General features: G+C 40.5%; 1 protein-coding gene across 1 annotated transcript in view; it reads left to right on the top strand.

The window, feature by feature from the left end:
• R3HDML (R3H domain containing like) overlaps positions 1 to 24,182 on the top strand; it is a 104,716-nt gene that overhangs the window by 48,883 nt on the left and 31,651 nt on the right. The window contains exons 3-4 of the mRNA XM_044090564.1: positions 16,546 to 16,664; positions 23,966 to 24,098. Coding sequence (XP_043946499.1) covers positions 16,546 to 16,664; positions 23,966 to 24,098 — 252 coding nt within the window. The remainder of the gene's footprint in view (positions 1 to 16,545; positions 16,665 to 23,965; positions 24,099 to 24,182) is intronic.

The following is a 24,182-nucleotide window of genomic DNA, read 5'->3' as shown; positions in this document are numbered from 1 at the left end:
CATATAGATGTCCATAGAGGCAAGGTGGGGAACAAAATGTGGGAGAGCCAGTAAGTGGGGCTATTAGAATGTCAGTAGTAAGTTGTCTAGAGACAACAAGGGTACCAAACTACAAGAGGTTATATCCCATCTTAGTAGATAGAGAAACAGGCCACTGCTAAGAGAGAGACAGCCACTGACCTAACCATTGTGAGGCCTGCAGTGGTTAAAGAGGAGTATTACTTGCTTGGACAGTCTACTCCAGTCAGAGCTTTAGGAGGGACCCCATTCCAAATACCTCTGGCTGGGGTTCACTTGACTGGCAGGGTAGAAAAGAAGCAAGCAAGTAGGTGTGTTTTGAGGATATCCCTGTAGATGTCCTGATAGGGAATGATTGTGATAATGCAGTAACTCGTATGTATGCAGTGACATGAAGCCAGGCTTGCAGCCAGGCATGTGGGTCTGGTAGACTGGGAGGGGACGAGACAGAATGCCCACTTGAAGCCAGTACTGGTGAGGTGGCAACTTCAGGGAGGGAGCTACCCTTTAGCAGTGAGACTGAAGGTGAGCCACATCTGCTTGTGGGTGCTGATGTTCCCTTGGACAGAGTGACTGCAAGTTGAGAGGTGAGTATTAGTACTCAGGCTGACAGGCATCACTTTCAGAGGATACCAGACTTCCTGTGGAAGGGGAACTTGGAAGGACTACAAAGAGAGAGTTGAGACAGGCGCAGCTCTCAGACCCTACATTACAAGGCCTGAGGGAAGTAGCTAGAGAGGCACCTGATTCTCAAGGAAAGGGCGAATTTGCATACTGGGACAAAGTGTTATTGTATAAAGAGTGGACCCCTGAGGGAGGGCTAGATGGTGAGAGAATACAGCAGTTGGTAGTGCCCAGAGCCTACCAATGGGCACTTCTAGCTATAGCTCATGACATTCCCTTTGCAGGTCATATGGGCATAAAGCGTACCCAAAGACGTATTATGCAGAACTTTTATTGGTCTGGGATTTCCTGGGATGTAACAGGGTACTGCATGATGTGTGAGCAGTGCCAAAAGGTAGGCAAGGCAGAAGACAAGGTCAATGCTCCTTTCGTGCCTTTGCCTGTGATTGAGGAGCCATTTCCACAGGGAAAAAGTATATCCTAGTGGTAGTAAATTATGCAACCAGATCCCCTGAAGCGGTGACTCTGTCCTCCTTTGAGGCAGAAAAGGTGGCAAATGCTTTGTTACAGATTTTCACCAAGGTAGGCTTTCCAAAAGAAATACTGACTGACAGAGATGCCAATTTCATGTAAGACCTGCTGGCTGGTTTGTGAAAGCACTGTGGGCTGAAGCACCTAAAGACCACTCTCTACCATCCCCAGACTAATGGTCTGGTGGAGAGGTTAAACTTTACCATGCTACTGGGATTTGCAGACCAGTTCAAGAGGAAGTGAGACAAATATTTGCCCCATCTGTTTGCTTACAGAGAGGTGCCCCAGGAATCCATAGTTTTTTCACAGTTTGAGGTGCTGTATGGGCATGGGGTGAGGCAACTTCTAGATTTGATTTGAGATGAGTGAAAGGATGTGTGTGAATCCCACAAGGAGTCTGTTGTGGCATATGTCCTAAGTCTTGGGACAAGGCACAGAGAATTCATGGGCTTGCCCCAGGAGAACCTGACAGAAGCCCAACAGCAGAAAAATGTTTGATATGACAGGAATGTTCCAGTTAGAGAGTATGCTGTGGGGCAGCAGGTTATGGTTCTCATTCCTGTCAGGCAGAACAAGCTGCAGGCAGCTTGGGAAGGGCCCTTCAAAGTAGTAAGGAAGTTCTTCCACCTTAGTGGAAGGGGTAGCAATGTCTCAGCAGCTACACCCTTCCCAGGTTTGAGAAATCTGAGCAGTGTTACAGGAGTTTGGTGGCATCTTCACTGGAAAACCAGGGTCCACTACCATGTGGGCACAGGACCTCAAAGGCCTTTTAAGCAAGCCCCTTATAGGATGCCTAAGAGAGTCAAACAGACTCTGAGGGAGGAGATACAGGAAATGTTGGAACTAGGGGTAATCCAGGAGTCCAGCAGTCCCTGGGCCTCCCAGTGGTGCTGGTGCTAAAGAAGGATGGCTTCACCAGGCTCTGTGTGGACTACAGGAAATTAAATAGTCACACACAGTCAGATGCTTACCCCATGCCTAGGACAGATGAAGCCGTAGAGTAGCTGGGTAGGGCTAAGTATCTTACCATTATTGATCTTACCAAGGGCTATTGACAGGTGCCCTTGACTCACAACGATAGACAAAGGTCAGCCTTTTGACTCCTTTCCCCTTGTATGAGTTCACAAAAATGCCCTTTGGGATGAAAAATGCCCCAGTGACTTTCCTTACCTATATGATATTGCCATCTGAAACCATTCCTGGCAAAAGCACCTTCAGCATGTCAGGGAGGTGCTGGGCAGACTACAAAGGGCAGGATTGACCATTAAGCCCAGTATGTGCCTGGTGGATATCTACCTAGGATACAGTGTGGGGAGTGGGGAGATCAGACCAGAACCTGCCAAAGTGGAAACCATTCAGGCATGGCCTGCTCCTGTTACCAAAAAGCAGGTGAGGGCATTCTTAGGGACAGCAGGGTACTACAGAAAGTCTGTTCTCAATTATAGTACCATAGCTGCTCTGCTCACAGACCTGACAAGGAAAATCAGACCAGATAAGGTAGTGTGGACTCCAGCATGTGAGCAGGCATTCCAGAAGCTTACAGGAGCTTTGGGAGGACCCCCTGTGTTAGCCAGTCCAGATTACAGCAAAGACTTTGTTGTGCAGGTTGAAGCTTCAAACTTTGGGGTGGGGTCTGTACTCAGCCAGGTTTCCTCAGAGGGAGAAGAGCACCCAGTGGGAATCCTACAGTCCAGCACTTGCTCAGACCTAATAGCAAGCACTAATATACCCCGAAACTTGATTGCCCAGCAGGGCAAGGCTCATTATTCACTCCCACCAACCAAGTGACTAAGCAGCTCACCCTACTATTCAGGCATGACCAAAGGGCAATTTCAGGCATACTCTCCAGTCCAGCTGGTGAGCCTGTGTATCCTGAGGCAATGTTACAACTGCCTCATGTACACAGACAACCCTCTCCTCCTACCACAAAACATTAACATATGCGAGAGATGCAATTATATAGCTAAATTGGAGGCTAAGCTCTCTCCACCCAAGCCTGGAACAGGCAATCATGAGGAGAAGGTTAACACTTGCACCACACCTCCAGCCTCACATAGACATACTAAACCAGCAATGGCAAAAAATACACATAAATACACAAAATCATACTCAGAGGCTCTAAATAAAAACCTGCAAAAGCATCACAGACCTCCAAAGCAGACACCCAAAAAACCTGCACCTCCAATCACAAACCAGACAACACATAAAACAAAAAATCAGTGTGCCGCACATTCACAGCCCTTAAGGTGAAATAACATACCTAACTCACTAGTAATAGGTGACTATAGTCAGGCACACTGATGTTCCACTCACTAGGCTGGACAAGGAGAAGGTTACTGTTAGCTGCCTGTCGGGAGCCAGAATCCACCACATAACACAAGCACTCAGGTCACTCCAGAACAAGTACAAATATGACTCTGTCATTGTTCATGTTGGTGTGAATGACCTGAGACGTACCTCCCTGGACTACATGAAAAGAGACATGGAAGAGCTCTCTGATCATGTAGCCCAGGCAGATATGACCCTGACCCTGAGTAGCATCCTGCCCTCACCAAGAATGTTACCGCAGTATAAAGAAAAAAATGATCAATTTCAACAATTGGCTAAGCTTCTGGTGTCATTCAAAGGGGATCCAGTGTCTGTCAGCCTGGGACGACATGCTCGACAAGCCTTGTTGCTTCATAAGAGACAGCTTGCACCTGTCACCCCTAGGCTTTTGAATACTGGCCAAGGCTCTTGCTGCCCCCATAGTGCCTTTTTTAAGCAAGGCTCAAAAGTCAAACCCACCTCCGTAAACAGCACAAATAAAAAAATGAGGGTTATGCTACTCAACGCCAGGAGTTTAAATCTCAAAATGCACGTGCTTGAAGCATTCTTCAGTATGGAGAATGTCAACATCTGTGCAGTAACTGAAACCTGGTTCAAGGATCCACAGAGCACCCCAGCACTACCAGGCTACAACTCATAACACACATTTCAGCCATAGAACATGGACCGAAACACAAAAGGAGGGGATGTATCCATATTCATCAAGGATACCTACACCTCCAGGTTAGTGGCACAGCATGATACCTCCAAGATCATCCATGTGTGTACAACTAACATCAGGCAAATCTGCAATGCAAATTGTGCCCTGCTACAGATTACCCTCCATGACCGAGGACCACCACTCCGCCTTTCTGGAGACACTGGAAAACATGAAGGTCCTACCAAACACCCTGATATTGGGCGATTTCAATTACCCTACCATTAACTGGGAAAATTACTCAAGTACAAACTCCCAGGTCCAGCGCTTCCTGGAATTTATCAACTCAAATGCCCTGGATCAGCTGGTAAACTCCCCTACCAGAGGTGAAAACATATTGGACCTGGTCATCACCAACATGGGCCACAAGTGTTCCACACCAGAGGTCAACCCATCACTGGTTAGATCAGACCATAAACTAATCACTCTGGATGTCCACACCACACCACCACCTCCAACCAAGGAAACCACAGTGAAAAACTTTTCTATAGCAAACCTCACCTTACTTAAGACAGAGGTGGTAAGTTTCACAGCCCCCACGCTAAAGGATAACAGTGTCCAAGATGCAGGAACCTTTACAAATGCACTCTATGAGCACCTACAAGTATGCATGGGTTGTGCCATCCCTAGCAAAACCAAGACTCACTCCCCTAAGAGAAGGAAACCAGTCTGGTGGACCCAAGCCATAAACAGGCTATCCAATAGAAGGAGGAAACTAGTTCAGAAAAAAAGCAAATCCCAAGAAGGAAAGACATCCCTGATCAGTATCATTAAGAAACTAAAGTCCCTCATAAAATCCTCCAAGCCTAACTTTGAAAGAAAAATAGCCAAGGATTCGAAAGATAATCACAAAGCCTTCTTTAGCTATGTCAAGAATCTAAGTGGCAACTCGCAGATATGCTCTGAGCTAGTGCAAAATAGTACAAAATATACTGGACCCACTGATATTGCCAACATCCTGGCAGATAGATTCATTGCAAACTTCACCCTCCCTCTCACCCCCAAAAGGGCCCACAACAATACCAAAAAAGTGTAGTGTCCCAGAAATCACAGATGCACAGGTGAAAACAGCCCTTTCAAAAGCCAAAAGCACAGTGTCAATGGGGCCAGATGGTGTCGCAGGCTGCGTCTTGCATGAACTACAGAATGAACTAACCCCCCACCTAAACACACTGTTCAACTTCAGCCTCTCCACAGGCTATGTGCCCATAGAATGGCACACAGCAACAGTTTTTCTGCTCCACAAAGGAGGGACCACAACTGACCCTGGTAACTATTACCCCATAAGCTTGACTAGCCTGGTCTGCAAGGCTATGGAGCGCATCATCACAGAACTCATTAACAAAGACATTGGGAACCTCCAAACACTTGACCCACCCCAGTTCGGCTTTGTTAAGGGCAGATCATGCTTATTAAACCTGGTTGACTTCTTTGAGACAGTCACCAAGGCCATAGATGAGGGGAAGATAGTTCACACAGCCTACCTTGACCTCGCCAAGGCTTTTGACACCATTCCCCACTCGGGAATTAGAAAAACTCACCAGCCTGAACATAAACCCCTACGTCACGAGATGAGTTGCCAACTGGCTTACAGACAGAAGTCACACTGTAAGAATAGCGGGCTCCAGGTCCGACTCTAAACCAGTCACAAGTGGTGTCCCACAAGGCTCGGTCCTGGGACCCCTACTGTTTGGCATATACTTCTCAGAAGTACAGGCAAACACAGGACTATGGCTAACCAAGTTCGCCAATGACTGCAAACTGGGAGCCATAATTGACTCTCCGGCTGACATGGACATTCTCCAAAAGGGCCTTACTGAGACGGACACCTGGTGTCAAAGTCATGGTCTCAAACTAAATGCCAAAAAATGCATAGTCATCCTGTTTGGGAAAAACAAAACACCCATGAATTACCACACAGGTGGCAGCCCTCTTAATACAGAAGAGGTAATAAGAGATCTGGGGACCCAGGTAGATAGTAATGTCTCCTTTGACAATCATATTGCCAAAGTAGTTAGGAAATCCTTCTGTGTAGCCCATCTAATTACTAAAGGGTTCGCATCTAAAAATAAAGAGGTTATAGTGCCCCTCTACTCATCACTCATCAGACCCATCATAGAGTACAATGCCCCATTTGGGATGTACCTCACAAGACACTTCCATCAGCTGGAAAGACCACAAAAGTACCTCACCAAGAGAATTACTGGCCTCAAACATATGTCCTATGCAGCCCAACTGGAAAAACTTCAGCTCTACTCAGTCGCATATCGCTTACTCAGAGGTGATCTCTGCCTGACTTACAAAGCCATGTCCAACTCAGAATTGATGGACATGCTCCACCTAAAGAAATCCAAGTCACTGCAAGCCACTCACTCTAGTAAGCTAAACTTCACCACAACAATAAATAGAACATGCTGGAGGGATAGATTCCTGCACAGAGACTCCACATGCTTTGGAACAAAATTCCTAACTACATTAGGCAGAGCCCCTCACTAACACTCTTCAAGAGAAACCTTGACGAGTGGATGGGTAATAGAAAATACACCCCAGGATCACTTCATTGTCTCTTCGTGACAGAGGCTCAGTTAATTAATCAATGGGGCAGCACAAGCTGACACACTCTGGCTAGGCTTATAAATGCCCTCGGGCAGATAGCCTAGTACCTACCTATGAAGCTATCTCAGCCATAGGCTGCAACCCAGGGGGGATGTATCCAATTGTAGAAAAGGTATGTCTAGCCATAGTGTAGTTACTGCAGGAACTTCAGCCTTATCTGTATGGAAGGAAATTCACTGTACTTACAGACCACAATCCCTTAACATATCTACATTGAGTCAGCCAGCAAAATGCTAAACTACTAAGGTGGAGCCTAGGATTGCAGGCATATGATATGACAGTGCAGCACCACAGTGGGGTTAGCAATGCCAGTGCAGATGGGCTGCCAGGACAGGGAATGGGGTAAGGTATTCTCAGATAGGCTCATCCCTCTCAGGCAATGTTTCTCAAGGGTCACTTGAAAACCTAGCCCGAGTCTTTGAGGGAGGAAGAAGTGTGGCAAAGGGAGACACTGCCAGCCCAGCTATCTGGAATTTTGTAAACAATATATTTCATTTGTGGATATCAGCATAATTCATATAAGATGCTTGTGTTACAACTGTATTAGAACTGTATGTCATGTGTATAGCTAACTTGCTTGTACAGATGTGTTAAAAAACATATTTTGTAAAGTACTGAGCTTAAAGATGTATCTACATTGTGCCCTGCTGGAAGAGAACAGAAATGTACATACACTATAGAAATGAACATACACTATTGTAACTGTTTAAATGTATATATTTTAAGTGGAAATTAGAACACAGGAGGCTAACTTCAGTCCAGCAAAATATCTGAAATTAAATTACTTTGCGGCAGCTACAGACACAGTGTCTGTGCTGAGATGCTTTCTGTATTGTCTTGGAAGTGTTGATTTCCAGCATTTGCCAAAGATCTGAGGACCGAGTATTTTCACAGGTAGATACTAAGTACTGGTAGCTTCCAGCAGTGGGTGTTTCACCTGGGATAGATATTTAAGATATTAATTTAAGACGTCTCTGAGAGACACAGCATTCTGTATTCTGTTTTGGACCTGACAGCAACTACTCTACAGTAAGTAAGTCTAGGGAACAGTATAATTCACTTGGATATAGTCGGGAGTATAGCACCACTTAGTTTTGATATTTTTCTTTAGTTATTTAAGACTGCCCTGCAATGTTTTAAATATTTCCTGTGATTTTGAACTCTGTCACTATAAATATATGCTGAGTAGTTTCTTGTTCTTTTAATATTTATTATTAAATATATGTAAACCTTTCATTGTGGCTGATCTGTCTAGGGATATTTAAGTTCTGAGAGTACTTGCATATTTATTTGGTGACACTGTGCTGGCCACTCCTAATAGCCTTGCTCTGGGTCAAACTACCATTTGTATTAATAGTAACATTACACAGTAAGACTGGACACTCTTTGTTAAGGGCCTGATAGTACCTGATAAGGGGTTCTGGTGGCAGTGAGAACTACCTTCTAGTCTGGGCAGGGGGCATAGCTAGTAAACCTGTGCCAGCCTTTCCCATGTGTGTGTGTGTGTGTGTGTGTGTGTGTGTGTGTGTGTGTGTGTGTGTGTGTGTGTGTGTGTGTGTGTGTGTGTGTGTGTGTGCATGCAAATTAGATCTCTGTGTGTGTGCATGTCAGCTACTTGGGGCAAGGACACAAAGCACTGGGTTTACAGAGAGGGTGCTGGAGGACTTTGCTTCGAACCCTGGCTAAGGACTCCACTTTATAGCTATGCCAGTGTGGAGTCTTACTGGGAATATGGAGAAAGAGGGAGAAAACAGCACCAGGCTGACCGTGGTCTCTGTGTGTTCTTAAGGGAAATTGCACTTGATGTAGGGAGCTGCATCTGGAAATATTGTGTGCTTGTACTTATTGTCCTCTCAGTGTATGTCCCCCACTGTTGCCAATGGTGAGGATTGAGGATCCTTGATTACTGGTCCAGTGGTGGGGTGTCACAGAATCATTTAATTACATAATTATTCCAGGAACTTTTTTGCAGGATGAGCTTCCCTGTTATCCAGCTGATCAATTAATATTACATATCTGACTGTTGCTATTAATCTTGAATTCCATTGGTATGAAACAGTTCTCCTTTGTAGCAAGAGTACTAAAAGTACCATTACTCCTCCATGTTTAATACTGTATGAATATTTCTTGTATCCTAAAACCATTAAAAAAAACATCATTTCAAGTTATTGCATCCACCTTCTTAAAACTCAGGATAATAATTAGTTGATGTCTTCATTAAAACCTTTCAAAGTAGCACTTGACTAAAATGTATATTCCATTGTCTCTAATACACCTTCTTCACACATCCAATGGTGAAAATAAACATTCAGTAATATTCTCTAACCTATGAGAAATATAGAAAAATCTGTGGAGATATTTCCTCTCAAAGGTCCTAATATGCAGTGACTTTGTAGCAAATTTGAGTAACATTCAAATACATTTCTACCTCATTTCATCTGTTTCAGTCACCAGCACAGTACTCCAAGCTCATATGAGCTTTTCTGTCACCTCCAGTATCAACTTATGATTTATGTGCTCTGTATAGTAGGCCTTTTTACCCATTGGATTACTGCTTCTTCCTTCTAATGACAGACAGTGGTTTAGATAGGACCTCTCCATGAATTTTCTCAATTCTAAATTTCTTGCTGTACCAGCAATCACTCGAATTTGATATGCAAAAATTTTGGAAGTCCATATTTTTTATCTGGTCCTATAAACTTCAGCTACCTTCTACTTTTATTTTGGTTTCAGTAAATTATTTTAGTTTTTCAATTACAATTACATAACTGTTCTTCCTATGAGATGGCTATTTTATCTCCTATTTTGCTAGTAAAGCACAAAATGTTGTTTTTAGCCTTTTATCACAAACAGTAGCTGCATTAATTGCTCATAATATCCAATAAGTGTATCTGTCAAGCTAAGCTCTCTGCATGTAGCATAAATAATCCTTTCCATTTGACCTCATATTTGTACATGAATAATAAATAAATAATGAATAAAAAATCTTTAACTAAACTAGCTCAAAATATATCTTTGGATCAGGAACAGAAGAACTGCCCATCTGTTTTAGAAGTAGCATTTTGTCTTATTATGCATTAGGTTTTCCGCCACCCAACATAAAGCCTTATATTTCTATTTACTTTCAAATTTCTTCCAGAATATCACCATGTCAAGACAAAAGTGGACAAATTGATCAACTTGCAAGCTCAGCATTTCCACCTACAAATGTCCTCCTTTGATGTTTTCCTTAAATCTTCAACAACAAACTGCTGCATTATTTTTGTATCGCATCATCAATAACATAACCGTTTATAATATTTACAAACACATATAACAATAAAATGCACTTATATATGCATTATTATTTCACACTTGCCATTTTGCTGTATTTTTAGAGTGACAATACCAATTTTCCCAATATTTGATATTTGGCATTTTTCCATTTGCTCTCTCTGTAGTAATATGCACTTTGTACTGATAAATTAATTAATGCTTCATGGAGATTCATTTTTACAATACACTGTAGTTACTTTCCTTGCTATAGCTAATCTACACTAAAGGATGTTGTGATGAGTTTATACATGCAGGAAGTGGAGCATTTGTTGAGATCAGAAATTTTGAAATTGTACATATGTTGGACCACAATGCCCTAAATAAAAACTGAACCTCTTCCCAGTATTTATTATTTTTCTTACATTTAAGAAATACATGATACTAATCTGCTTTTAATATTTCCTTATATCTTCAACAGACAACTTCATTAGTTTTTATAGATTTTATAGATTTGTAAGGAATGATACAAGTTCAGTGTAAATATTTCCAAATAAATACCTTCCAGGAAGTGCTAGATGATGTTATCCCAGTAGACCTCAGTATTAATCATTTACTGTTATCATTAACAACCTTTTTTAAGTTGCATTGATGAATGTAATCTCTTTTTATTTCTGAACCTGAAATTAATTTATATGATTTGGAGAGGTAAGGTTTTATATCATCACCAACATCACTAATTATAGAAGGATATTCTAATATTTTTCAGTATTTTTTTCTTGTGCCTGTCATCAGGATTTTTTCTTCAGTTTTTATTCTTATATTTTAAATTAAAAAAAATTTTAGATATTCTAGATATCACTTATTGGTAATCCTGTTGAATGTGTATTTATCCCATTATAACCACTGTACAAGATTATGTTTTAAAGACATCTTTTTATGAATATTGCTTTCAAGAAATTACTTTCAAGAAATCTAGTTTTGCATGCTATTAGAAAAATAATAAACAGCATTTTGTTAAAACAGAGGTTTTTTTTAATAAATGAAATTTCTAAATGTTTTTAACAATTTAACTTTGTTAGTCTGTTATGACTACCATTAAAATAGATTTGGAATAATATCTTATTTATGATGTCTAAAGAGAATGGAATAATTCCTTGTCAAATATAAAAGTATGAATTGATTTCCATTGTGCTACTACTAATCAGTATTATGTAGTTATAAAAATCAATACTAGAGCATAACTAATAGCATTGGGAAAGCTATTTCTTCCTTTATTCCATGGTCTAGTATGACTTACATAAGTGGTATTCCTGCAATTAGCACAGTTGTTTAAATGATTAACGCTAATAAAAATGATATTACCCCAAATTATATCTGCCCACCATGGAGAAAAAAGTTGTTCCATTTAGTAATTATTGTTTTTATTTATTCAGTATAACTTAACCTTGACTCTGTTAACGAACTAGTCTAAGTTTTATATATAGCTAGATAGTTAATGTATGTTTTGAGAGTAAATTATATTGACTTACCCATTCATTGTCTATGTTCTGATTAAATTATTTAAAATTTCATCTTTATTGTCATTACATTTCCTTTTAGGTATATTTTCAACTAATTCTACTGAATCGTACATTTCTTTAAAACAATTGTATCACCTCTATCAATAGGATGTTATCAGCCAAAAGTTGTATTTTAGATTGATAGGATTCATTAATTTTAATGCCATTAATGTTTCTATTTTTCTTAATATATTCTGTAATGGCTTAATAACTAAACACATATCAGTGGAGAGAGTGGGTAGGCCTATTTTGTTCCTTTCTTAACTGTAAATACAAGGGACAACAATGATGCAATTTTAAGATAAGCTTTAGGGTCTCTACATATTTTTTAATAGTATAATACATTTCTCTGGAAATTCAGATAGGTCTAGCTTCTTAAATAACTATAACTGAACAAAATGCTAAATTTAAACTTTGCCTGTTTAGAACTATTTGTTTAGCATAGTCTTTAATTGTTATTCTTTTAAACCTATGTATATTAACTGATTAGTGTATTCCTTTATTCTGCTTGCAATTAATATAGACTATGAAATATTTATGTTAATAAGCTGTAAAACTGGTGTGTATGTAGATCATTGCTCAGGATCTTTCTCTTGTTTCAGTATTGGAATCATTATGCAATAATTCCAGGATGGCAGAATTCCTTTTACTTTTGGAACTGACAAGCATACCCTTTTAAATAGATTTGTTATATCATGAGATAATAATACTATCTCAGAGATAATCCCATCTAGTCTTGGAGCTTATTGTTTATAAAAGTCTTTAAATGTTCCTTACTTTCACTTAAAGTAATCTATTTCATTGAATATGACTTTTGTTCCATATTTAATTTATTTATTTACAACAGAAAGTAAAATCCACAATAAAAAGTGGCAGGACCCAGAAATGGCAACTAGTCCAACTTTACTTACTAAAACGACCATGATTAGCGCTTTCATCTGTGATAAACAGATTTTATCAGATCTGATTTTATTGTATATTTTAAGGTTTGTTGTTGGTGCTCAGTAGTATCCACATGTGAATTTGTGACATTCACCAACTTTGTATCTTTTACTTACATGTTGCCTACTTATTTTCCAGATTTATATTTTGAATACTGTCTGTTTACCCTGTGGCTTCTCACTGTCCATTTCTGCTTCTGAGTTCTCAATCTGGGCCTCCACAAGCCCCAACAGTTAATCATCTTTCACCATATTTGTCTGTCTTCATTGTCGATGATTATTGCATTTCCAACTGCTCTGTCATCTTTTCTTCTGATTTTTCCTTATTCTAGCCATGGAATTTTATTTCCTCGCCTTTTCTTTTTTCTTTAAGCAACAAATACTCCCGACTCTTTGAGAAAATAAACATCACTACTTTTAGAGCTACTCATCCATGCACCATCACCAGAATTCAGGTCTAACACTGTCTTTAACAACATGACAAAGACCTGACACAGACTGTCGGTTCACATAGAGGTGTCCAGATCAGTAAGCCATATATCATTCACTCAGAAACATGGTATCTTGGGACTGGCTTGAGAGATTGTGGTGCAGTTCAGCACTCACTTCACTGATAGGTATTTATGTTGCATATTAAGGATGTTATTTGAAGCTAACCCCATCTTATCAGACCTTCCTGTACTTTTCATAAGTGAAATCTAAAGTATCAATGACATTTATATGCAAATGAATTTGCATAAAGAAGAAGTAATCTAGCTCTGCTTACCTTAACTTCTGTCTTTAGGACCACACTCAACATGACTGCACAGAATTCAGACTGAACCACATTACTGGATGTGACGCCTGTGCACTGGCCCAGTAATCAAGGAGCCTCAATCCTCACCACTAACACTAGTGAGGGGTGTCCTCATTGGGAAGGATAACAAATCAGGCACAGTAAAGTACAAATTCCCTTAAGAGCACACACACAGATCACAGTCAGTCTGGGGCTGGTTTCTCCCTTTCTCTCCAGATCCCCAATAAGACTCCCCACTGGCACAGCTATAGGGTACAGGTCTTAGTGTAGTGGTCAAGCTAAAACCTCCAGTACCCTCTCTGTCCAACCAGTACTTCGTGTCCCTGCCCAAGTAGCTGAAACACACACACACACACACACACACACACACACACACACACACACACACACACACACACACACACACACACACACACACACTTTGAGATATGAGTTATATACAAACACACAGACACTCCTGGGGAAGGCTGGCACAGGTTCTCCAGCTATGCCTCCTTTTCTGCCAGGCTATACGGTAGAAATCACTGCCACCAACCATTAATATCAGCTACTAATAAGGCTGTTACTAAAGGGTGTCCCAATTATTACTGTGCAATATTATTATCCAAATAGTAAGTGTGACCCAGGGCTAAAGTTATTGGAGTGGCTTGGACAGTACCACTATATACATGCAATGTACTCTGGAGCTTAAGTTATCCCTTCACAAAACATCCACAGTTGGAAGGTTTAAAATATTTAATAATAAATAAAACACAAGACAATAGTTCTTACTACACAGTGCTAGTCAAGAGTTCAGTGATTACAGGAAAATCCTTAAAATAATATAGTAGAATAGTTCTGATATCTATACAGAAAACAGTTAAACTAAACTTACTATTTTCTATCTATATCTAAGAGCAATCACAGTTCTAAATAAACTTACATATAGAGCAAATGCAGAGTACTGGTAAGTTGTTGTCAGCTTTAGACAAAATCCAAAATGCTCTCTATCTCTGAGAAAATCCTTTAAATTGATAATGCATCCTGCTGACTCATTTTAGATTACATCATTCGTAACAATTCTCTGGTTTCTCAGGCTAACAGAAACTCTACATTTACATTTCTTAGTGAGCTTGCAGCTGGTCAGGAAACCACAGCAATTAAAGACATTATATATGTAAAATCTAGCAATTAACTCTGGTCTCAAAACAATGGAAAGAATCTGCTGGTTCAGACACCACGGCTTCGAGTCCTGAGATCAAACAGTCATACAAGGCCTGACTTATCAGCTTTCTTCCAGCAGAGTGCACTGTTACATTTTTGACGTTTGATATTTCACACAATTTTCTTCCATTTAAGAGAACAAGCCTGTGGCTTATATTAATATTTACAAATGACAGAATTATCTACAAAATTCTGTCTAGCTAGGCAGGCAGCCTTCACATATCTTTACATTGGACATAAAAAAGAAACTTAACTTCTGTCTTTAGGGCCACACTCAACATGACTGCACAGAATTCAGACTGAACCACATTATTGGACATGAAAAAAAAATAGGCCTTTCAGCATGAACTATATTATGCCATAATGATCCTCTAGAAAATATTATATTTTCCTTATCTAGGCTGTTTGCTTATTTCTTACCCTTCATTTAAGACAAACACAACCAAAGTAGTTGAACAAATAGATATTGATGTAATTGTCATTCAGTTGCTGTCATGTAGTTTACTTCCACTGTATTTTGTGTCAAATGTATTTTACGTGAAAGATATTTTGTCTTGAAGAGCATGACTGTGTTTTGAATTTGTTTTCAGTTTACTAATATGAACTGATGAGTATTGTAGTTTTGGTTGCACTGTCCTTGTAAAATCATGTAGTAAAGTATATTATATGTGCTGTTTTCTGCTTGGTGTTCTCCAGTCTGACAGTAGAATGTTGAATGGATCTCTTTATACTGACACAGAGGCATTCAGTGACAAGATTTATCAAGAAGCTATCTGATAAAATTCAAGAGTTCTGACACACAAGGCAGTCCTGTGCTACTCCAAGTATCTGTACATCAAGACTTAGCGTGCTGGGGTGTAGAGCTATGGATAAGTTCACAACACACGCTGCTTTATTGGAATGTGCATTCTGAGAAGAGCAACACTGTTGTGCTTGGTACAAACAGAAGAGAAGTTATGGGCCGCTGCCATGAATCCAAAGTACAGCATAAGGTGATCTGTTCAATATAATAGTGTGCAGCCAAACCATACCATCTTTACATTGTTAAGGTTAAGGCAATCCATGCATGGTATGAATCCCACAGGATATTAGCATGGTTTTAATCCACTTGAACAAGGTGCAACAATTCACAAAGATAGATTTGATATCTGCTTATCAGTTAAAAGACACATATACCAAGCTTCACAGTTTGTCTTCACTGATACTGTCTGATTAGGTAGAAATATGGTTTATTTAATTTCAAAGGACTCAAATAGGCTTTGTTTTGTTAATCTCCAGTTGAGTCTCTAAAGCATTTCAAATATTAAAGACAGTTACAATAATCAAAATAAAGTGGTAAAGCATGTTTAACCTTGATGTTTCCAGATTGTTTTTAAACTGAGCTTTGTTGCTTGTATTTAAAGCAGTAAGAACATTATATTGTTGGGCCCTTTTTCCTTGTTGACTCACTGGAACTGCTTACATTCTTTTCTAGAACAAATTTGTTTCTCCCATTTATCATTTTCAGGAGATGACTAGTAATGCCAAAGGTAAACCTTTCCATGAATCTATTTTTTTCACTTCTACTTCTATCACCTGTGCCTGTTGGATCTGCCTAATGGCTCCTTTAACTTCACTTTGGCAACACATTCATTCCATCAGGAGAGAGAGTGGTATCTCTGGGTTAGGCAAGATCAGTATTCACTCCCTTCCTCCTGGCCTGACCCTTCAAGTGCCCATGTTGTTAATTGAAAATGGGTCATCCGGGTCAGAGTCAGGGTATTTCTTCCTCTTTCACATCATATGTACTTTGTTGTTAAGTTTACAAAGTCCAGTGAATTTTACAAAAGTTTTTATTAACAGTATTCAAAAATTAAAAAAAAACAGAATGTTTCTTTAATATTTTAAAATGTCTCTTTTTCCCTAAAGCAAGTTGAGGTCAGAAAATGTATTTCTGTCATAATTGCACTTCATTATTTTTGTCCTCCTTGTCCATAGGTTTGGGATGACAGGCTAGCAAAGTCTGCAGAAGCGTGGGCAGTTAAATGCATTTGGGACCATGGCCCTCCACAGGTGATGAGATATTTGGGACAGAATCTAGCTGTTCGCTCTGGGAGGTAAGATTGAAAACTATATGTACAGATGTAGTTATCTTTTATTTTAATTTTAGTAGAAAAGGACAAGGCTGTTCCAATTTTAATATTGCCTTACCAAGCACACACACACACACACACACACACACACACACACACACACACACACACACACACACACACACACACAATACATATTAGTTATAAATATGTGTTTGACAGCAGAGAATTTACAAGAGAAAATCAGCCTGTCTAGTCTGCCCTTTAATATCATTCAACATGCAACTTCCCTTTCTTAATTTCTTTCCCCTTCACTCGCCCTATCCCATGTTTTCTAAATTGCCTTCATTGAATTCTTCTCTAATATCCATTTCTGGAATGTATGCCATGGGTGCACAACCTCTCTTTGAAGTACTTCCACAGATACAAGGAAAAGTTTGTTCCCAAAATTCTGCTTCTTGTGCCACCTCCTCCCACACTTTCTCCTTCCATTTCAGGTGACCATTTTTCTTCTCCCAGCCGTGATCATACCGTCCTACTGTCTTCTAGTTTCAAGTGAGAAAGCTGCAGCACCTCTGACATCTCATAATATTCTTTTATTACCAACCTAAGAACCCTCCTGGTAAATGTTCTCTTTCTTGTTTCTATTAGTTTAGTGCCATTTTCTTATGTGGCCTCCAGAGCTACAGGCAGTACATAAGGCAGGGCACAAATAAGGCCTGGAAGAACAGGATCATTACTCTGCTTCTGGAGACAACCCTTGGAGGACACATCCAAGCATTTTATTTGCTGTTGCCATTGCTCTTCCACTCTGTTCCCAGTGACCCAGTCCTGGTGTGATCAGCACCGTTCCAACTGTTTTCCTGGTCTGTCACCATTGGTGCTATTCTCTACAAGTGATACTACAAACCAAGGTTGTTGTGGCTCAGGTGCAGTGATTTCCATTTTTGGCTTTGAACTTCATATACTTCCACACATCATCCCATCCCGCACCCACCTTTGAGTCATCAACAAGGAGGCTGGCTCTGTTCTATATTCTCCTCAGATATATCTGAATAAACATGCCAGAGTAACAACTGCAGAACTAGCTCCCTGCTATACCCCATTGGTCACTTCTCTTAACATTCTTCTCACAGAAGCCCTAAGTCCTACCCTTCAGCAGTGTAGTAAATAAGTTCCTCATTCTTGATTCAACAACCCCACTCCCCCAGCTTCTCTAATTTTCCTTTAAGCTTCCCATCTGAACTTGAATCAAAGGCTTGGGCAGTTTACCAGTACTCCCTTGCTGAGTTCTCCTGTAACTTGGATATTAAACTGAATCAGGACTGTCTGACAAATTCCTCTGGCCTGAGTCTTCATCTGTTGTGGCCCTGGACGCTGTTAGAATCTAGGAAAGAAGGCTATCTTTCCCACAGAGTTCTCTCTAAGACTTCCCCTACCACCACTGTTAGGCTATCAGCCGTAAAGATCATTATATTTTCATGTGCGTCTCCTTTGCATACTGTAGCAGTCTTGCTGTTTTCCAGTCCTTGGACACTTCTGCACTCCCTAGGGAACTACTGAAGGTCTCTGTTATGTGATTCACTTGTACAGTGGCCAAATTCTGGAGGACTTTGGGATTCTGGAGGACTTTGGGAAGCAGCCCCAGTGGATCCAATGCTATTTTTATCTATTAGAGCAGCCAAATCCCTCACAATATCATATTTGCGGTTCAATTTCTCTATCCACTGCTCCACAGTCCTCCTGTACTATCTGTCTCCCAACACAGTACCATCCCAATCACTTTAATCCACGAAAATGTAACAAATTATTTATTAAGTATTTCCCTCTCATCTTTACTAAAACTTGCCTGGTCTGTCCGGCCACTTTTCTTTTCTGCTATATACCTGTACTGATCCATTCTAACAGTTCTTTTTTGAGTTATACTTTTCTGCTTGTCTTCCTGTGCTTTGTTTCCTTCACCTCCTGCTGCTCCCTGCCCACTTTCTTCAACCGCCTGTATTCCCTTATTCCCTTATTCCCCAACTGCTAAATTTGCAACCTTTGAATCCACTACTTTCCTTTTTATTAGTTGCCCAAACCATTGTCCGCAGCCTTGAGTATTCCATTCCTGACTCATTTCTGTAGCCTGTTTATTCCATTAGTTTGCCTCCTGGTCCCTAACTCTTCTTTTGACCCTCTTTCACAGATCAATAAAATCTGTCACACTAAAAATCCACACCATCATCTTTATCTTTGCAGTCTTATTTTTCCAATTTTAAAACCTTACACTTTCAGTTGATTAAATGCTCCCTGCATCAGCCAATATCATAAAAAAATGCACAAGTTGTGTTGTGCACCTAAAAAAGTATTACTCAACATTTGTTACTTTGTATCCCTGCACCAATGAGATGGGAAGTGGTAGACTAAGTAGTGCAAGACAGGTGTGAATAAATTACAGAACAGTTCATAGATGTGAATAAATGACGGAAAGGTTCATGGACAGATGTGAATAAATGACAGAACGGTTCATGGACAGATGTAAATAAATGATGGAACGGTTCATGGATGGATGTGAACAAATGATGGAATGGTTCTTGGACAGATGTGAATAAATGACAGAACGGGTCATGGACAGATGTGAATAAATGATGGAACAGGAGAATTCAGAACAGCATTGCACTTAGAAGTTTGTTTGCAAGAGATTACCTCCCACAAAATGTTCTAAAGATGAGCACCTGAAGTAATTTGCCACCATCATTTATCGCACAGATTTCTAAACTGTTTTTATGAAGTCAGCACTGGCCGAAATTCCAACTACATTTTCAAAAGTAAAATTTGTATGTGTGATTTATAGTTTTAGTATGCCTTCTTTGGTTATTTACAACCTCTCATATACCAGTATCCTTATTTCATGTGCATTGTTAGATTAGAAACTATTGACAGGCTCTTCTCTATTAAATTGTTTCGCTCGGCTTCATTTTTTTTCTCTTGGCCTGTAGAATCAGGAATGGCTGCTTTGAAAGTGCTGTAGACAAGGAAGTCATTTTTGAATGCCTACATGTATTTAGCAAGATTCCATTTTACCCACCATATGTGCCTTCCTAAGTGGATATTAAAGGTCCCACTACATTTATTCAAAAAAGTAGATATTTTTCTGATGGTATGACCAGAAGTATCTCTGTTGTATATATTATCATAGTGTCACAGAAGTGTCACGTCTGGAACTCAAAACAGTACTTACTGTATCTATCTGTCTGGCTACCTGCCTTTTGAACAGATTACTTGTCTCTTTCTGCCTTTCTCTTACCAGTCACTAATCACCTCACAGAACCATTTTGTGAAAATATTAGAATATTATTCAGTGTGCATACTTTGAGTTTGTATACAGTGTATACAAACTGTAATATACTTTGATTAGGTTCATAGGTTCATAGGTTTATACTAGGCTATCTGCCCGAGGGCATTTACAAGCCTAGCCCATAGTTTTGTGGCTTACGCCACCCCTTTAGTATGGGGAACTATACCCATTATTTTGCTGTGCCTCTGTCGAGCAGTGACACTGAGGTAATCCCTGGGGTATATCTGCGATCTCCCATCCATTGGTCAAGATTTCTCTTGAACAAGGCCAGCGAGGTGCTCTGCCTCACATATACTGGGATTTTGTTCCACAGCATAGGGAGTCTTTGGGTGATGAATCTATCCCTCCAGCACGTCCTATTAATAGCCGTGTCGAGGTTTAAGTCTCCCGCCCTTGTGGCTCTGATGGATCTAGATTTATTGAGGTGAAGCATATTCATCAAATCTGGGTTTGACATGGCCTTGTATGTCAGGCACAGGTCACCTCTGAGCAAGGCGTAAGCGACTGAATAGAGTTGAAGTTCTTTCAGTCGGGTATCATAGGACAGATTTTGAGACCCTTTATCCTTTTGGTGAGGAACTTTGTGGCCTCTCCAGCTGCTGCAAGTGTCGGGTCAGATACATTCCGAATGGGGCATTGTACTCAATCATTGGTCTGATGAGTGATGAGTACAGGGAAACTATGACCTCCCTTGATCTAGATGTGAATCCCTTCATGATAAGGTGGGCAATGTAGAAGGTCTTCCTAACTACTTTAGCTACATGGGTGTCGAATGACAGGCTACTGTCAACCTGGGTCCCCAGGTCCCTAATAACTTCTTCTGTGCTCAGTGGATTGCCACCTATGTGGTAGCTAGGGTAACCTTGTTTTTCCCGAAGGGTATGACTATGCATTTTTTGGCATTTAACTTTAGGCCATGGCTCTGGCACCAGTTATCCGTTTCTGTGAGACCTTTCTGAAGGATATCTGTGTCAGATGTGTTTTCGACTACGGCGCCCAGTTTGCAGTCATCTGCAAACTTTGTCAGCCATAACCCTCCTGTGTTTGCTTGTACTTGAGAAGTAGATGCCAAACAAGAGTGGGCCCAGGACTGAGCCCTGTGGGACACCACTTGTGACAGGCTTAGAGTCTGACATGGCGCCAGCAACTCTGACCCTGTGGGTTCTGTCACTCAGCCAGTTTGCAACCCATATTGTGATGTATGGGTTAACATTTAAGCTGATGAGTTTTTCAATGATACCCGAGTGGGGTATTGTATCAAAAGCTTTTGCCAGATCGAGGTATGCTGTATGGACTGCTTTTCCCTCATCAATGGCTTTGGTGACTGTTTCGAAAAAGTCAACCAAGTTTAAAAGGCATGATCTGCCTTTGACAAAGCCAAACTGGGTTGGATCCAAAGTCTGCAAATTTCCTATGTCTTTGTTTATGAGATCCATTATGATCCTCTCCATGGCTTTGCAGATAAGGCTTGTCAAGCTAATGGGCCGGTAATTTCCTGGGTCGGTGGAGGCACCGCCTTTATGAAGTGGGACCACTGTCGCAGTGCGCCACTCCCTGGGTACGTATCCAGAGGTGAGACTATGATTAAACAGCTGTCCTAGCTGTGGGTTTAATTCCTCGTTGAGTTCGTGGAGCACACAGCCAGGGACACCATCAGGTCCCATGGATGCTGTGTTTTTTGCTTTGGAGAGAGCAGTTCTCACTTGGGCGTTAGAGATGTTTGGGGGGCTACAATCGTTTGGTATAGATATCTCACCTTTTGGGGTGGAGAAGTTTGCACTGAACCTGTCAGCCAGTATGTTGGCAATGTCTGTAGGATCAGTAATCTTCACATCATTTTGAACTAGTTCTGAGCATATCTGGGAGTTCCCTCCCAGGTTTCTAACATAGCTGAAGAAGGCCTTATGATTGTCTTTTGAGTCTTTAGCTATTTTTCTCTCAAAGTTTGCTTTGGATGATTTTATGAGAGCTCTTAGTTTTTTACTTGTAGTGATCAAAGGTGTCTTACCTTTTAAGGATTTTGCTCTATCTTGTAGTAGCTTCCTCCTTTTGTTGTAGAGTTTGTTTATGGCTGGGGTCCACCAGACTGGACGCTTACCTTTGGTACAAAGAGTCTTTGTTTTGCTTGGGATTGCCTTATCCATGCAGTCCTGTAGGTGCTGGTAGAAGGCATTTGTAAGTGATTCAGCGGCTTGGGTACTGTTTTCCACCGGCTCGGGTGCCTTAAAGGAGACCACACTAGTCTTTAGAAGTGTGAAGTCGGCTTTCGAGAAGTTCTTTACTGTGGTCTTTTTTATTTCAGGTGGGGGTGGGATGAGGACCTCCAGAGAGATTAGTTTGTGATCTGATCTCACCAGTGAGGGGTATACTTCCGGTGTTGAACATTGTGCTCCCATGTTCGTGATGATGAGATCAAGTATGTTTTCTCCTCTTGTGGGGATGGTGACCAGTTGTTCCATGGAGTTTGAGTTTATGAATTCCAGGAACTTTTGGGCTAGGGTATTTGGGCTTGAGTAGTGTTCCCAGTCTATATTAGGGTAATTGAAGTCACCTAGTATGATGGTGTTTGGAGATACATTTATCCCCTCCAGTGTTTTCAGGAAAGCCATGTGAGGTTCCTGAGTTTGTGAGGGTGGCCTGTAACATGCTACAATTTGCAGAGCAGTCTTGCCTATGGTTAATTGCACCTGGATGGTCTCCGATGCATCGTGCGTTGCCACCAATCTTGAGGTGTGGGTGTCCTTGATGAATATGGATACCCCCCTCCTTTCTTGGTATTGTCCGGATTTTGGGGCATGGTATGAGGTAAAACCTGATAGTGCTGGGGTGCTCTCAGGAGCCTTGAACCAGGTTTCTGTCACAGCACAGACATCGATGTTCTCCATACTGAGAAGGGCCTTGAGTGCGTGCATTTTGAGATTGAGACTTCTGGCATTGAGCAGCATTACCCTTAGCTTTTTTCCATCTATTGTTTTGTAACTTATTTAATGTTACTTAAATTGTTACATTTTTGATTTCATTGCTGAATTTCATAACTTTGCAAGCTTAACTTCTGTTTCTTCACCTTTTCATTGCTTAAAGAATTGTACATTATTGTATTGCCTGAAGTCTTCACTATTTTGTACCCGCTACACATTATGTGAATTTAGCCTGGCTCATGACTGAAAAGGATCTCTGGACCAGATCAGTCACCTGGTTTTCAAACAAATAAACAAGCACGTGGGCACGCAGGCACACATGCGCGTGCAAGCGCATGCACATACACACACACAAACACACACACAAATATACACAGATTAAAAAAAAACACACAAATATACACAGGTAAAAAAACACACAAATATACACAGATAAAAAAAACACGGCATTATCAGTGAATAATGAAAGGCAGCACCTTCTTTCTCTCCTTTCTTCTTATTTTGGACATCTTTCCCATTATCCATCCTCAGATCTTGCAAACATTACAAAGTGATTTTTATCTGAGAAATATAATAACCAGCACATAATATGGCTTGGGGTTACTGCAGCCTGACTACACATATAACCTTGCAGCTGTTATCTCTGGAACTGGATACCAACACTTGATTCCTTATACCAGTTTGTACTGTAATGCTATTCTGCAAGTAAAACTCTGAGATAGCCATGTGTCACCTGCAAGGAAACGCGGTGCCCTTTATAGAATGCTAGTTCTGAACTGTAGATGGTGAATGGTGTAATAGGCAGCCGTATGAAATTCAGCTGGCCCTTTCCTGTCATTAGAAGAGTTACACTTATAGCACGGTTTTCCTACGGTCTGTGCACTGCTTCAGAATTGCAGAGAATTCAGAATAAAATCTCACAACAATGTTTTAGAAATATTATTGTACCTTAAAAAATCAGTAATCTGAAGTTCAGAAGACTTTTTGACTGCAGTAACCTACTTCATTAACATATTAATGAGTTAAAGCAGCATTTACAGGTTGTTCTTTTTTTTTCTTTAATACAGGTATCGGTCTGTTGTAGATCTTGTGAAATCATGGCATGATGAGAAACTATATTATTCCTTCCCTTATCCTCAGGAATGCAATCCTAGCTGCCCTAACAAATGCAGTGGTTCTGTATGTGGTCACTACACCCAGGTATGGAGTAGTTAATACAATCTGTATCTTTTTCTGAATGAACTATTTATATATTTATTCATGTATAAGACTGTAGTGCCAGGA

The sequence above is a fragment of the Protopterus annectens genome, chromosome 12.part0, assembly GCF_019279795.1.
Source record: "Protopterus annectens isolate FY-2018-M chromosome 12.part0, PAN1.0, whole genome shotgun sequence".
Taxonomy (NCBI): domain Eukaryota; kingdom Metazoa; phylum Chordata; order Ceratodontiformes; family Protopteridae; genus Protopterus; species Protopterus annectens.
Note: the sequence above shows the minus strand (reverse complement) of the source record. Positions and strands in the feature narration are given on the sequence as shown.